A 16,529-nucleotide genomic window follows, 5' to 3' on the forward strand; every position below is an offset into this window, starting at 1 on the left:
CTAAAATATTATCTATATAAATATGAATCCACTTTCTGACTGGCTGTTAGTATTGGGCAATATTTTTAATGGGGGTTTCTTGTGACCCTACCATTAACATCCAATATAAGGCAAATGCGACCCAAAGATGGGTCCCGACCTAGTGTTTAGGTAACGGTGGTGTAGAGCAGGGGTTCTCAACCCGTGGGTCGCGACCCCCAAAAAAAGAATTTCAACTGAATAGCTGGAAATGGAATTATATCTGGTTTCAGTATTTATTTAAGATGTGTTTTCTCTATTATTAAGGTTATTGTAGAGGTCAATTTGTATTGGGGGGGGGGGGGGGGGGGGCGTGGGACATGGCCAAAACATTTCCGGGGGTCCCCAGCCAAAAACGTTGACAACCCCTGGTGTAGAGAGGCCCAGAGCACAGGAGGGGTGCAGCATGGGGCATAAAGAGATGTCTCTGAGACACTGCCGTTCAGTGTGGGGCATAAAGAGATGTCTCTGAGACACTGGTGTTCAAAGACACCAGCTGCTGTCCAGCAGGGCCTCAGTTTATCTGTGTGTGTGTGTGTGTGTGTGTGTGTGTGTGCACACAGTATAATACCCACAATGTGATTAACCCATTTAGATCACATCTAGACGCATCTGTGTCACCTTATAGCTTTTAACCACTTTAACCATTATTTTAAACTTTAGCTGTTGAGTGAAAATTAGTGCAAATGTTTGAATATATATATATATATATAAAACGACATAGAAACATACGTTTATCAAGGATTTAGATTTATAGAATCTGATCAATGCCGGGCTTAATGGGTTAATATGATTCACTGATCTATCCGGATTTAAATATATTTTCTACCAGATACCCTTATTTTGCTATTACACTAAGTTTTATTGTGACTGCTAAATGGTCTTTCTAAAATGTCTGTGTTGATGCCTTCGTCACACACTACTATACTGATTCAGTGAATCTTCTTTTCTAGAATGTAATGTTTTCGTCAAAGATGTTCAGAAAACCTGCGCGGCGTGCACTATTGCATGTGTGACGTACATTGCTTTTGTGCGTGTGTGCTGTGCATGTGTGTGCGGCTGTGCGCGCACATCAGTATGAGCCGAGCGGAGGGCTTGATAATTGGCTTGTGTTGGAGTGTCAGAAGGCTGAAGAGGGGATAATGGCAGACTCAAGCTGCTGCCACGGGGGGTGGGGGGTGTGAAGGGAGGGAGGGAGGGCTGCGGAGGAGGAGGGTGGTGGGGGGGGATTTTTGTGAATGGGGTGCCCTCACCTCTCCTGATCCCTCCCCATTCAGGGCCCGGTCGGCCCTTTGTGGAGAGGGGATGGGAACCCAGGAACCTGGCAGCAAGTGGGTGACCTTCTAGCACCTCAACTCCAGCAGCCTCTCTCTCTCCCCTCCCCGCCCCCCTCTTTTCTTCACCCTCCTCCTTTATATTCTCCTCCCACTCTCTCCACTCTCTCCCCGACCTTGGGTCCGGGCTTTGTCCAGCGTCGTATTTTTCAGTGCATCCATTTTATTTAGGACCCCTTTCTCCCTCTCTCTCTTCTTAGTTTTTTCTTCTTCTTTAAAATAAAATACAAAATAAAAAAGGGAATCCCCCCCCCCCTCCACACCCTACTTCATTTGATTGGGTGAAAGACAGAGGGGATGGAAGGAAGGGTGAAACAAAAGCAGAGAAGAAAGAGGAGTTGGAATCTAGTTATGGAATGGTGAAGGAAATGGCAGAGGGAGAATGTGAAAATGGGCTTCAGCCAGGGGCATAAAGAAAGGATGCAATTAAGGAAGGCTCTATTGGGGAGAAGACATTTACTGTATTTGAGGATGCTGTGTAAATCTCCCTGAGTTCTAAGTCTTTATTTTAACACGCCTTCTCTCTTGCTTTATCCCCACCTTCTTGTTCTTGCTCTGGGACTCAATGCCTATAGAGAGAAACGCTTGTTTTTGTGCAATCGAATGGGAACAGGAAAAGCAGCTTTTATTTATTTATTAGTGTGGCCATTTACTTCCTTTTAGCCATGGACCCTAGTAGTTTGATCTGAGACACATTCATCACTGTCATGATTAATTTATATCCTGGTGTGACACATCAAAGACCAAATACATTTGATTGGAGGACATCTGTTTATTTGTTAACTAGTGCTGTTCCAATATTTAATTTACTAGAACAGCGCCCGTTGGGGGAGGGGGGGGGGGTGATCAGGTGTGATCAATAATGGCTAATAAGGTCGCGTATCATTGTGATGTCAGAATCTAGGGGTGATCAGTGCCCGTTGGGGGGTGTTCAGGTGTGATTGTGATGTCAGAACAGGCCAGCTCCATATATGGAGATTCTAGGGGTGATCTGGATTTGGGCCCAGTCCGGAGCCCGGGCAGAGGCTTTCGTTCTTTTTCTGGACAACCGGTGATCCGACGGACTTGACACCAGGCACTGCACTCCCTCTGGGGGTTTGGAACACGTGTGTCGAATTTGAATTCGGTGGAGTGAACGGTTTCCGAGTTGCGTGGATTACAGACGTATGTATGTATGTACACACAGACATGGTGCATTTATATTGGGATGTTTTCAAATATTCTATGGATGGCAGACCTTTGTTGATCCCGTGAGGTAAATTCAGTTGTCACAGCATGAAACGCAGCACAGATGACAGGAAAGAAGAGAAGAAAATCCATACAACAAAAAATGTAAAAGGAAGAAAGATGAATGAATGGTACGATGGATATGGTACCAAAATCCAAAGAGTTATGGAATGGTGAAGGACATTAAATTAAGGTTGAGGGTTCTTACTTGGACGGACCTCTGCCTGGGATTTCCTTGTGTGATCCAATAGTGTGTGTGTGTGTGTGTGTGTGTGTGTGTGTGTGTGTGTGTGTGTGTGTGTGAGATAATGTACAGTACAGTGTCATAAACATGGACAGGAATATACAATCTATCCCCATTGAAAAGCATTTTGGGCAGTTTGCCTTGTATTGGCAGGCCTCTAACTATTCTGATGATGCCAGTGGAAATCCCAGTAGTCCATGAGCAAAGGCGCCAGAGACGTCAGCGAGAGGACAAAGTGAGGACCGTCCAGTGGTATCAGTGTAGTTTCATGGTATCATTGTGTAGTTTCATGGCTACCAGTGGAAAGGACCCAGCTGTGTGCTTTTTGCATCTTAAACATTTGTTTTCAATTTTATGGAGTTTTATTTATTCAAGAAACTACTTAGGAAAATTTGGTATTAATTCATGAAAACGTGTAATGTAGGAAACTAAATTGAGCGACCCATAAAAATGTGTCCGAAAACAGTCTGGGAAACAGTTTGGAGAGCACCGAAGAACTGCGTTCCGGTGTTGATTTCGGCGACTAAACCTGTTATGAAAAATGTTCAACTACCTTTTTTTCCACTGACAAAATTAATAAAATCTGAATAAAAACTAAGCTATGATGACTAAAACTAACAGTAAAATATATTGACAATTTCATCAGCAAATAAAAACTAGACTCAAATGTTGGGGAGGGAGGGTCATTTTATGTTTGGTTGTGCCCGGGTGTGTTGTGCTCTGGAAATAGCCCATCTACAAGCTTGCATCGCGCAATTGATAGGATTCTACGATGACCCAATGATGTTCTCCATACAGAAAACACTTCTGTGAGCTAGTGGACGAACGAGTGATGCCAGGACTATAGGTACTCCATAGATGAGGTTCAAGCTATCAGGTCCATCCTTCCATGAATGGCTGTCCTTTTAAGAATGCCCATGTCTTCAATTGTGTCTTTTTGTTTCCTTTTAAACAGGGAGATTGCCTTCACCAGGCAGCTGCACACACAGTCTCCCAAGCTGTGCTACTACTATCTGGGATTCTACATCCACTCCTGTCCCAAGATGCGTTATAAGGTAAGTGTTGGCTGGCCTCATAACATGCAATTTGGTGGAGAGTGCTCCCCAATGACTGTGTGCTGTACTGTGAAAGTATGTAACTCTTTCACACGCCGCACATTTATTCGCCCCCCCCCCCTTTGCGGAATGAACTCGTCTCCTACGGAAACAACACCCGCCTACGGTTAGTTTAAGTATACAATTTTGAGGTATTTGTACTTTACTTGAGTATTTCCAATTTCCAATACTTTTATTTCAACTCCACTACATCTCAGAGGCAAATATTGTAGTTTTAAAACTTTAGTTACTTTGATTATTATTACCAAACAAACATACATGAACCACTTCAGCCCTTTGTACATTTCGTACGTTTGAACATAGCCGATCTACAAGCTCACAATGCGTCACATCGTGCGCTTGTAGATCTGCTATTTTCAAAAGATGTATTATACATTTGAAAACTTGAAATGGGACATTCTGCACATGCACAATGAGTACTTTTATTTTATTATGTTCATAAAAATACTTTTGTACATATACAGTACTTGTTAACGGAGTATTACTTCTGCATTAACGTATCGATACCTTTTACTACTATAAACAAATGGAGTACTCTTGTGTAACGTTATTTGTCGTCCTCTCGTAGAGAGTGGAGGTTTCGCCGCGCAGCTCGCTCCCTGAACTGTCACGATGATACACGAGCAGGACACTTTGATGTGCGAGCCCCATTCATGAGAGCACAACGTTTCCGCTCCCATCTCTGTTTGTTATTTTAATCCCGTGCACGGAGTCTCACAAATCCCACAAATCCGTTCTCTGTGTGTGTGTGTGTGTGTGTGTGTGTGTAGTGTAGTGTGTACCATCTGCATGTCTTCTCCACTGTAACTGCGGTAAAGCGGAAGGGCATACATACGTACATACAGATGTGTAAAAGTGTAGTTCCACCGTTTTACAGCCATCGGGTAATTTTGGCCTCATGTCAAACCATCGGTAATGGTGTTGAGGGGGAACCGATGACACCTGTGGAAGGTGTTAACCCCCCCCCCCCCCCCCCTCTCTCCCACGCACAGACGCACATGCACACACACACGGTACACATTCATTCTTAGTGGTGTAAGTAACTAAGTACAATAACTAAAGTACTGTACTTAAGTACAATTTTGAGGTACTTTACTTGAGTACTTCCGATTCCCAATACTTTTACTTTATACTCCACTACATCTCAGAGGCTATTATTGTACTTTTACTACACTGCAATTATTTACTAGTTACTTTGTACATTCTGGTTATTATTACATGACGTACATTAGCCACTTCGTCGCGGAGATTTGTATACAATTGACAATTTGAAATGAGACATTCTGCCCAACCCATTCTGGGTGGGAACCCCTTTTGGTGTTCTGTATAGTATGTACAATAATTTAAAAAAATCTTGTTTTGGATGCTGCTATATAAATATTTGAAGTTTTTCAGAAAACTTGCATCAGGATTTAGAAGGCAGACTGGGAATGGGATAAAGTACTTTCTACTTTTGGTACTTTAAGTACATTTTGATGCCAATACTGTTGTACTGAAGTAAAAACTTTGAGTACTTTTTCCACCACTGCTCATTCTATCCTCTTGGCACCAGTGTTTATTTCATCGACTAATATTCTGACAAAAAATGTTTGTCGACTACCTTTTTTCGAATACCGCGAGGTATTGCACTTTAGAGACCGGAGTCTCTTACCTGAGGGCAGGGGTACGAAAAGAGAGCAGGCAGGGTGGGAGGGGTCAGCGATCACCTTCTGCATCCTGCGCTTAGTGCGTGTGGTGTAGATAGAGGAGACGGATGGGAGGTCGAGGCCAATGATTTTTGACGCTGTGCGTACCACCCTTTCCAGCCGTTTCCTCTCTAAGTCACTGGTGTTTCCATACCACACTGTGACTGAGAAGACAAGGACACTCTCCACAGTGGCTCTGTAGAAGTGAACCAACGCCTCCCCAGTCACACCGAACTTCTTTAAGGAAGGAAGTGAAGCCTCTGGTGGGCTTTACTCAAGATGTTACTAGTGTTAACTTCCCATTTCAGGGAGCAGCATATAGTGGTGCCAAGGAATTTAAAACTGTTGACCTTTTCGACAGGCTGGTCATCGATAACCAGGGATGGGGGCATAATCCCCTTTTTCCGGAAATTAAAGATAATTTCTTTGGTTTTAGCCAGGTTAAGGATAAGGTTATTCGAAGTGCACCAGTCTACGAGGGCTGCCACCTCGGCCCTGTAGGCTGATTTGTCACCATTTTTAATATATCCAACGACATAGTTGTGTCATCTGCATATTTAAAAAAATAAACTAATTGAGAATGTGAAATAAAGTCATTGGTATAAAGTGCGAAGAGGAGGGCTGAGAGAACACAGCCCTGGGGGGCCCCAGTGTTAAGAGTCCTGGATAGAGAGAGCATGTTGCCAATCTTAACCACTTGCTTCCGGTTTGACAGAAAGTCTAAAATCCAGAGACAAAGAGAGTGATTAATACCCAAATCAACTGTAGATTTAAAATCTTGATATGATATGTAGTCGACTAAAACTAGACTAACACTAAAACGTGACTAAAAATCACACCCGTGTGAAGTGAGGGTCACTAATATATTAAAGTCTAAACACTGACAAAACAAACGTTAAATTCTCTTTATTGTTAATGGCATTTAATGTTTGTGTTAGGGACAAGATGACGTAAATTTTCCCTTCATTGTCAATGGCGTTTTTTAAACAAACATTAAACCTGGTCTGTGGTCACGGGGGTGTATTCGCCCCGTCCCGTACCGGAGCCTGTGAGGCTTCAACTGTCTCTGTTGCCTGCACTGTACAAATCCACAGTGTTTTAATTTAACTTGGGAGAGTGTAAAAAAAACCTAAATTAACAGAGGATTTCACTGTGTGCCTATCCGCCAACCCTCCCCTTTCCTTCGCCCTCATGTTGTTCTAGGTGCAAGGGCCTCAACAGGGAGAGCACGAGAGCTCTCTTTCTCTCCCTCTCATCCTCTCATTTTTCTCTCCTCCTTTCTCTCTCAATCTTTCTCTCAAGAGCTCTCAGCTCTCTCAATCTCAGACATTTTCTGTCTTGATCACTTTCTCCCGCTCTCCTTATGTTGTCTTTCTTGCTTTCTTTCTCCATTTTCCCCCTCATTGCCGTGTGGACTCTGGGGGTTGCTTTAAGTCTAGATTCTGAAGAGCTCTGGCCTGCAGTGCTCTTCAGCATTAACCATTAACCCATGCTGCAGTGCTCTTCAGAAGTCACTAAAGTACTAACCCATGCTGCAGTGCTCTTCAGAAGTCACTAAAGTACTAACCCATGCTGCAGTGCTCTTCAGACGTCTCACTACAGTACTAACCCATGCTGCAGTGCTCTTCAGAAGTCTCACTACAGCACTAACCCATGCTGCAGTGCTCTTCAGAAGTCTCACTACAGCACTAACCCATGCTGCAGTGCTCTTCAGAAGTCACTACAGCACTAACCCATGCTGCAGTGCTCTTCAGAAGTCACTAAAGTACTAACCCATGCTGCAGTGCTCTTCAGAAGTCACTAAAGTACTAACCCATGCTGCAGTGCTCTTCAGAAGTCACTAAAGTACTAACCCATGCTGCAGTGCTCTTCAGAAGTCACTAAAGTACTAACCCATGCTGCAGTGCTCTTCAGAAGTCACTACAGTACTAACCCATGCTGCAGTGCTCTTCAGAAGTCACTACAGTACTAACCCATGCTGCAGTGCTCTTCAGAAGTCACTACAGTACTAACCCATGCTGCAGTGCTCTTCAGAAGTCACTACAGCACTAACCCATGCTGCAGTGCTCTTCAGAAGTCACTACAGCACTAACCCATGCTGCAGTGCTCTTCAGAAGTCACTACAGCACTAACCCATGCTGCAGTGCTCTTCAGACGTCTCACTACAGCACTAACCCATGCTGCAGTGCTCTTCAGACGTCTCACTACAGTACTAACCCATGCTGCAGTGCTCTTCAGAAGTCACTACAGCACTAACCCATGCTGCAGTGCTCTTCAGACGTCTCACTACAGTACTAACCCATGCTGCAGTGCTCTTCAGAAGTCTCACTACAGCACTAACCCATGCTGCAGTGCTCTTCAGAAGTCACTACAGCACTAACCCATGCTGCAGTGCTCTTCAGACGTCTCACTACAGTACTAACCCATGCTGCAGTGCTCTTCAGAAGTCTCACTACAGTACTAACCCATGCTGCAGTGCTCTTCAGAAGTCACTACAGTACTAACCCATGCTGCAGTGCTCTTCAGAAGTCTCACTACAGCGCACTAACCCATCGCAGCAAAGCCTCTTTTTTTTTTTTAGACGTGGCCAGTGGGATCCTGCAGTGCATGTGATCCATTCTGGCATAATACGCTCATGAGCAGTAAGAACATGATTTATGTTATAATTATAACTGGTTTAATTGTGTAATGTGTAATTAATTAGATTAAAAGAATTAACACAATTAATCCATGCTTGGATGACCCGCCCGATACATCCCATAATCCCATCCACTCTGCACTATCTAGCCCTGTCTGGATGGGGAAAAACACAAGTCGGTTATTGCCATAAAAGGCTGCACAATTTACATAGACAGCGGCTCCAATCACATATAGCACGACAACGGGGTGAGAGACGGAGAGACACCGTCCTGCCACACTGGATTTGTTATAAAGAATAAAACATACATGAATACGTATGCTAAATTAAACTATTAAACTATATTAGCTGGATGTCGTATCATGTATTCCTTCTATGCAGAGCTTGCACAACCTCTCTGATGTGGTAGCATGTGTGCTGCAGGTCTGCAGAGACCAGAGGCATCGCACACACATGGTCGTGTGGGTTCAGAAGCCCCGCCGAGAATTATGAACACGACATCGTGTAACGTTGCTGCTCTCAGACATTAAAATGGTAAAGCCATCTGACTGCGGCAGCATGGTACGAAAAGCGGCGGAAACATATGTGCGCGTGCGTGTTCTCATTCACGCGCGCGTGTGTGTGCGTGTGTGTGCGCGTGTGTGCGTGCGTGTGTGTGTGTGTGCGCCTTACGGATGGAGATGCGCATACATGCATGTGCACAAACACCTGACAGGCACAGCCGGCGTGGTGACTGACTCATACATGCACAAGACGGACACCACACACACACACACACACACACACACACACACACGGAAAAGCTATTAGACCTGAACAGCTGATTCATCCGCAGTAAAAACCTGAGGGATGGAAGCGAGGAGGAATGTAAATAGATTTGATGGACTGAACCCAGTGTAGATGGGGGGGGGGGGGCAGACAGGGCTGCTGAAGACATTATCGGTTGAGAGAGAGGTCACGTTGGAGCGGAGGTGGAAAACACACTCGATTGTTTTACTTGCGTAAAAGTATTGATACTGCAATGTGGAGAACTGCTCCGTTTACAAGAAGAAACAGTCCGGAATTCTTGGGTAAAAGGATCGGCATCAAAATATACTTGAAGCATACCAAAAGTAAAAGTGCTCATTATGCAGAATGTATCATCTCAAGTTTGTATAAATAGCTCACAAAAAGCTCACAAAAGCTCACAATGCGACGCGATGCTATGCGACGCATTGTGAACTTTGGCTATTTTCAAATTGGCCGAAATGTATATAGGGCTGTGCTTAATGTATGTTTTGTAATAATAGTCAAAGTAACTAGTAACTAAAGTTTATTTTTAAATAAATGTAGTGGAGTAAAAGTACAATATTTGCCTCTGAGAGTTGAAGTAAAAGTATTGGAAATTGGATATACCTCAAAATGGTACTTAGTTACTTTCCAGTTTCCACCACTGCACGTTGGAGACAGTCACTGTAACTGGGCAACATACGGAGCTGAGCAATTAACCGGAAATATATCGAAACCCATATTTAGAACCTCTAACCGACTTAAAGGACCACAATTTTGTTTCTACTCAGTCTGTGTCTCATAGGAGGGCTGTGGGCAGTTCAGAAACCCATCCACCAGTGACATCATCGTTAGGCAGATTTTTTTTAAAACAAGATTATTTTTTACAAAAATGTTTTTTATTTTTATATAATGTTTCTATTGTATTTTTTTGTTATCGTGAGAACGATGGCTTCCATTTTTGCATTGCAACTTTTCAGGAATAGAAAGACTGCAGTTTCTATTAGCTTGTATTCCCCATCGATGATGTCACTGGTGGACGGGTTTCTGAACTGCGCACAGCCCTCCTATGAGACACAGACTGAGTGACATTTTATCATGATTATTAGTGAGGACCAATTATATGAAGATAGATTGAAAAGTGGTGAATTGGCCCTTTAAACGCGTTTGGGTAGATTAATTGAGCAGGTTTTATATTATTATTTCTATTTGATCTAATTATAGATTAAAAATCAACAAATCATGTGTTGTCTTGTTAACCACTTAACCTGGTATTATACATTGTGGGTGGCATACAAAAAATAGTGGTTTCTTGGTTGCATGCTGAAAATAGCCGATATACAATCTCACAACGTGTCGCAGCGCAACGCGTTGTGAGATTGTAGATCGGCTATTTTCAGCAAGTGTAAAATCATCAGTCATTGCGACGGCATCAACGCCTGCCAAAATACACTTTAGTCGACTAACTCAACTGTAGATTTAGTGTGACTATAACTAAATGAAAATCATTCCAGAGACTATGACTAAAACTAAAATAAAGATTTGCTGTCAAACACTGCTTGTGAGAGTAGAGGGAGAAATGTGACGCACGCAACCGAATCTCACGCTGACGCTCCCATTCACCTCAAACGCTGTCCGAGTACGGTGTTCGTACGGAGGCTGATGAGAGCAACGCTAAACCTCTTCCAAGTCCACTAGGTGAGCCAAGAATCTCTCCCATTCATCCCATTTCTTTCTCTCATTCAAACCCCTGATTCCTCTTCTATTCCCACAATGATGCTTTCATTTCTGTTATTCCATTCAGCTGTTCCCCAAAAGCATGTCCCTGTCCATGGGAGACTGATGTCTTGTTGGGGATTATGGCAAACTGCCACATCTGCCTTTATTTTATTTTTTAACCTTCTCCCTTATTTATATTTCAGGTTTTGTGTGTGTGTGTGTGTGTGTGTGTGAAATTTTAATCATGCCGTTACCACAGCTCCTAGTCCCCCTGCAGTGGTATTTGCCCCCCCCTCCCATATCTGTGTGTGTGTGCGTGCTGTCGGCCCCCCACCCCCCCGGACCTTATTCACAATGTCCTTATTTAGCTTAGCTCTTCCTATCTCCCCCTCGCAGGGGGTGGGGTGGGGTGCGGCGCAAGGGTGACAAGGTTGCCCAGTTCCCACCTTTTGCGCACACGCTCTCCCACTGACAGGCATTTGCTCTCTGTCTCTTTCTCACACACACACACACACACACACACACACACACACACACACACACACACACACACTGTAAACACACACAGTGTCCCATGACATGGCCCAATTTGCATATGACCAAGTCGCTCATTAATGCACAGACATACTGAGGAATTGTTCAAAGGTCCCCAAGATGGAGCCTTGGGGAGGGGGGAGGCCCTGTCAGTGCCCTGCTGCTGCTGCTGCTGTTGTTGTTGTCATCGCTGGAAGCTCCCTGGTTTCTGGAGGTCAGTCCCATTGCTGGACACCTCGGAACCTCCAGCATTGCTCTGATCTCCTTCCTTTCGTCTTTATTTTTCTTCCTAATTTGAATAATCCTACCAATCTGTCTGTGTTTGTCAATTGGAGCCCATGACACCATGCTCATTACTGCAGGCTGACTTGAATCCCAAGAGAACTCTTAAAGATCACTTTTTCCCCCCAGAAATGCAATATTTTCCTTCCTGTTACTATTATTTCTGTCAAACAAATTGTTAGCTGAAAACAGTCAGATTGATGGGGACATGTTTCTCTGAGGTTTTTGACATTGTCTTTGGCCCCTGTCCTATTACAGCTCCATTTGGAGTCCTATATTGAGGGTTTTCTGCTCTACAAATCAGATTCTACTCTCTTTACCAGACATGTGTGGGAGGCTGGATACGTTTTATGAGAATCAGCGTTTATTTTTGAGCGGTGCTAGCCGCTCCCAACTGTGTGTGTGTGTGTGTGTGTGTGTGTGTGTGTGTGTGTTTGTGTGTGTGTGTGTGTGTGTGTCCTATTGACCCCTAGTGAGTAGTAAAGAGAGGCCTTTACAACCCTCCACTGAAGTTTAATGGAATGATTTTGAAAACACAGTATGACTTGCTTTATTGCATTTCATATGTGTATGAATTGAATTTCATATGTGTATGGAATGAAACCTATCACTAATGTTGAGGCGGTTCTTCTCAGTACACAGATCACAGGCAATGAATTGACACTTCATATTTGTGGTAGGGGTCGCATTTTATTCATGTTCATTCTAATGTTGATTTAAATAAATGGCTTTCTTTTGCTTTAATATTTCAATAGCAGTAATGCAAGTAAATAACGCCACCAAATAATATACTAAAGCAGTTGGGAACCCATTTCTTTATCCGTATTTGGGCGGGATGCGTCGCATCCGCTTTATTGATTGATTATTTCCAGATCTTCCATGCTCCAGACTGTATGACGGAAGCATTTTGTGGGAGTCAATAGTATGGCTCTAACCAGCTCACTGGCCTTGTGGTTGTGTGTCCGTCCTGAGACTGGGAGGTCCGGGGTTCGATCCCCGACCGGGCCATACCAAAGACTCTGAGACTCCTGCCCCTGGCCCCCGGTGCCTCTTTGCTTGGCACTCACCATCCACCATAAAGGGTTGTATTCAGGACATTTTATTAGCATTTGGACATGTGCAGCATTGTAGAAAAGCACCATGTACCAGCACAACTAGTTTACATAGAGAATACAAAAGTAGTGGTATCTAGACTTTTTGGTATCTGTTTTGTCTAGTGTGTGCGTGCGTTTGAAGAAATAGTAAAGACATACATTTACAGTAGGTGCCCAATATCCATTAGCTGGTTTTCCATCCAGTGCTACACCTCGGTGCTCATGTATGAGGCAGGGGAAAAGGCTTCTGTCCAGGCTGTCCTCCAAGTCACACCTCTGTGTTTCCAGTGGAGAACGGCTCCACGTGCGGTGATGTAAACCACCACAGGCCCCACATGTCCAGAGCCTGCTGGCCTATAGCGTTGGCCCCTTGGAGCCGCCGCGAAGGGGTGCCGAAGGCCTGCGGTCCAGCCAGGAAGCACTTTGGGGGGGGGGGGGGTGGGGGGGGTTGGCTGCAGCCTGGGGAGTGTCAGACTCCCTCTCCTTTTGTTCTCCGATCTGGGACGGGGTGTCCCACAGTGCCTCGCTGCCTGCCCTGCCTGTTTGGCTGGCGGTGGGTGGGTGTCGGGGGGCTAGCTAGACGTGACATCCTGCCCCTGGCTCTGGTCCCCCGATCTCTTGGCCAGGGTTGCCAAGTCTGCTTATTTCGCACAACTTTTGGCTTGTTCTTTTTTCCAGAGTTGCGGGGTCCCACCACCCCGAATAGCGGGTTGCAGGTTTTTTTGGGCTTGGTTAAAAAATCTGTTGGATTGTTTCGAAAATCGATAAAGCCAACATTTCTTTGATGTATAAATACCCATAGGTTTGGGGTTGTGTGAATCACATTGAGTGACAGAATCGGCCTGGTTGGCTAAAGTATGTTATGTGTGTAATAGTGTAATAAATAACCAAAGCATTCATTATTATAGACAAGTATAGTATTTATAATGATACATGCGTCAAGTCATTTATTTTTAATTGGGATTATATAGCCATATTATGGGCTTGTTTTGGCTCGTTTTTCGAGGGGAGATTTGGCTTTATTTCTCTCGCAAGAGTTGCCTTCTTTTTGGCTTGTTTTTGGAGATGGGTTGGCTTATTATTTCTCTCACGACAGTTGGCAACACTGCTCTTGGCCCTCTCCCTCCGCTGTTCACCGTGGCTGTCTGATGTTAAGGCTGCAGAGAACATAAGGAGAAGCTGTGGGAGGCTAAATGACCAATGGTCCTGGTCCTTCTGCTACTCTCTCTCTCTCTCTCTCTCTCAAAATGGGATCTCAGTCTTTGAGATCCCGTTTTCTGTCTGGGGCAGCAAAATATTGCCATTCCTCCGATGACAGAAACGATACCTGCTGCTGTTTAGATCCTCAGTCAAATGATGTACACTGTGTGCACGTCGAAAGGCAAGTGATTAGAAAACAACCTGTGATATGATAATGTAGAAAATAAATACTTTGTTACAAGTAATAGACTGTGACCTTTGTTTACTGTGACCTGATGAAACACACAGACTTGACTACTACTCTACATTACCCTAGTTCAGGGGTTTTCAACGGATTGTGAACGACTTAAGTAAGCTCCAGCACAGACCGTCGGCTGTCGGACAGTTTGAAGCGTCGCGTGCTTGTCGACAGGAGACTCCCGATGACAAGCTCCCGTCGCTTGCTGTCCATATCGCCTTGCTGACACGTCGGAACCCACTGATGAAGAACCGAACATGTTCAGTCAGCTGGCGACCCTCGGTAGCCGACACTATCTATGTTGTAGTGATGAGGGGGTAAATACTCCACTGTAGAGTGAACCTCTAGTCTGCTCGTCATATCAGGACTGACTACTCATGTAATGTGAACTAGATACCATATCGTAATTATTCTCAATTCTTATACCAATTGATCAACTCCAAAGCAAAGCTAGTGAAACAAATGCTGTGTTTTGTTTTGTTGCGGGATGCATTGCAGAGGCTCCGGGGTTGCCATATTGGCAGATTCTGTGAGTGAAACAAGCCACCAGGTCTATGAAAACAAGCCCAAAAGAAGCAACCCATTTCACCACTTGAGCCCTATTAGATCCGCTATTTTCAAAATAAATCATGAAAGCAAGCCCAAATAAGCAACTACACAAATACTACACAAATAAGCCCAAACTAAAGCAACGGGCAACTATGAATATAATATAATATAGTATATATATGTTACAGGAAAACTAGCCCAAAGTATATAATAATAAGCAGAACTGGCAACACTGCAAACTGCGCTGCAACCTGCTTTTTGCAATTTGCATGGGGAAAAATAATGTTTCGTCGGGCGACTGGTTTTGTGCTGATTAACAAATGGTAGTCTGTTGCAATCTGACAGTTTTAAGTAGTCTTTGACTAGTCTGAACAAGTTTGTTTGGTTTGTTTATACATTTGAAAACTTGTGACATTCTGCATAATGAGTACTTTTACTTTTAGTACTTTTAAGTACATTTTGATGCCAATACTTTTGTACTTTCACTCAAGTACATTTTGAATTCCGGGCTTTTACTTGTAAGTAGTTCTACATTGCAGTATTGGTACTTTTGCTTAAGTAAAAATTGTAAAGAGTGCTTTTTCAACCACTGCAATGTATCCTGATTCCTGGGGCCTCTCGGCTCCGGAAGAGCGCGCCGAGCCCCATGCTGCATGTGCCAAAAAGATCTTGCAACATGTCTGGTTGACAGTGCATCAGCTTGTGAGTTGTCATTTGCATATTTATCTTTTTTAAAAGCAAACAATCGGATTCACTCTTGTCTCTTCCCTGCGATCTTCTTCCACTTTTCCACCATAACAACTCGTTTCTGTGTAGTGCCAAGTAGGCCTACTTGCTCAATACACTCTCTGTTTCGTTTAGCGTTTGTTTGATTATTTTTCCACTAGTTACATTTTGCGGAGCTGGGGAGCTTAACACACTACGCCGAGTGGTGGTAATTTTCCATTTCTTTGTAGAGGTCTTTGTATCTGCCTGAATGTAATTTTTTATGACTCGGTAGGCAGACTTTTGGGGACGTCTTAGGGCCTTTTTTTAATGATTATTTAAACAGGATTGCTAAAATCCTTTTTTTTTCTTTTCTTTTTGCTTGACCATGCCGTCTTCAGCGATCCTAGACATGTTTTGCGCATGCGCACTGCTGTTGTTTACGGTCGGACTAAACTGTCTCTTTACTCTAAATCTATGTCACTCTCCATGGTTTTGATCAGAACGGCAATGTTCCGTCTTAACCAAGCATCTCGTTTGGAATACAAACGCTTCTAGAGATGTGACAGCACGAAGTAGTAACGGAAGATTATGCCTTCCGGGTTTTTTTTTTGGGGGTGGGGGGGCACTGTCAACCCTCATCTGCTGGGCACCATTATTTTTTTAAATATTCCGGTGCACTGGAAGTGTTAATAGCCACTGTTTTTGCTGTGATTTTTGCATAATGCTCCCAAAATGGGACGCCATGTTGAAAGTGGTTAGTAGTCTGCAGTACCTGGTCTCAACAGATCACTTGTTTTTAAGCGCACGCACACTCAAGCGCTCGTGCGTGCACACACACACACACACACACACACACACACACACACTCGGTGCCCATTGGTGTGTGGGAGGGGGGACGGGGGGGGGGGACGGGACGAGAGTTACATAAAGTGGTTCTTACTCTTGTTATTATTGTTCCTGGTGAAAGAATGTCTCGAGCCGAGCCCAGGAAACCATTAAAGTTTCCACAGAGAGAGGGAAGAAAGAAGGAGCGAGCGCATAGGCGGCGGGTGAGTTTTACCTTTGGGTAGGCTATAGAATTGCGTTTGGGGGGGGGACTCTCGCGGCCGAGCGAAGCGAGGCCGCCGCCGCGGATTTATTTATTTATTTATTTCCCAGATGGTCTAAAAATGAGTT

The 16,529-nt window shown here is 44.1% G+C and overlaps 1 protein-coding gene across 4 annotated transcripts in view; it reads left to right on the forward strand.

The window, feature by feature from the left end:
- ate1 (arginyltransferase 1) overlaps window positions 1-16,529 on the forward strand; it is a 107,714-nt gene that overhangs the window by 55,284 nt on the left and 35,901 nt on the right. For all 4 annotated transcript variants that reach the window (XM_080782376.1, XM_080782375.1, XM_080782374.1 and 1 more), the window contains one exon: window positions 3,779-3,878. In XM_080782376.1, the coding sequence (XP_080638502.1) occupies window positions 3,779-3,878 (100 nt within the window). The remainder of the gene's footprint in view (window positions 1-3,778; window positions 3,879-16,529) is intronic.

The sequence above is a fragment of the Protomyctophum bolini genome (assembly GCF_963924005.1).
Source record: "Protomyctophum bolini genome assembly, chromosome: 14".
Classification (NCBI taxonomy): Eukaryota; Metazoa; Chordata; class Actinopteri; order Myctophiformes; family Myctophidae; genus Protomyctophum; species Protomyctophum bolini.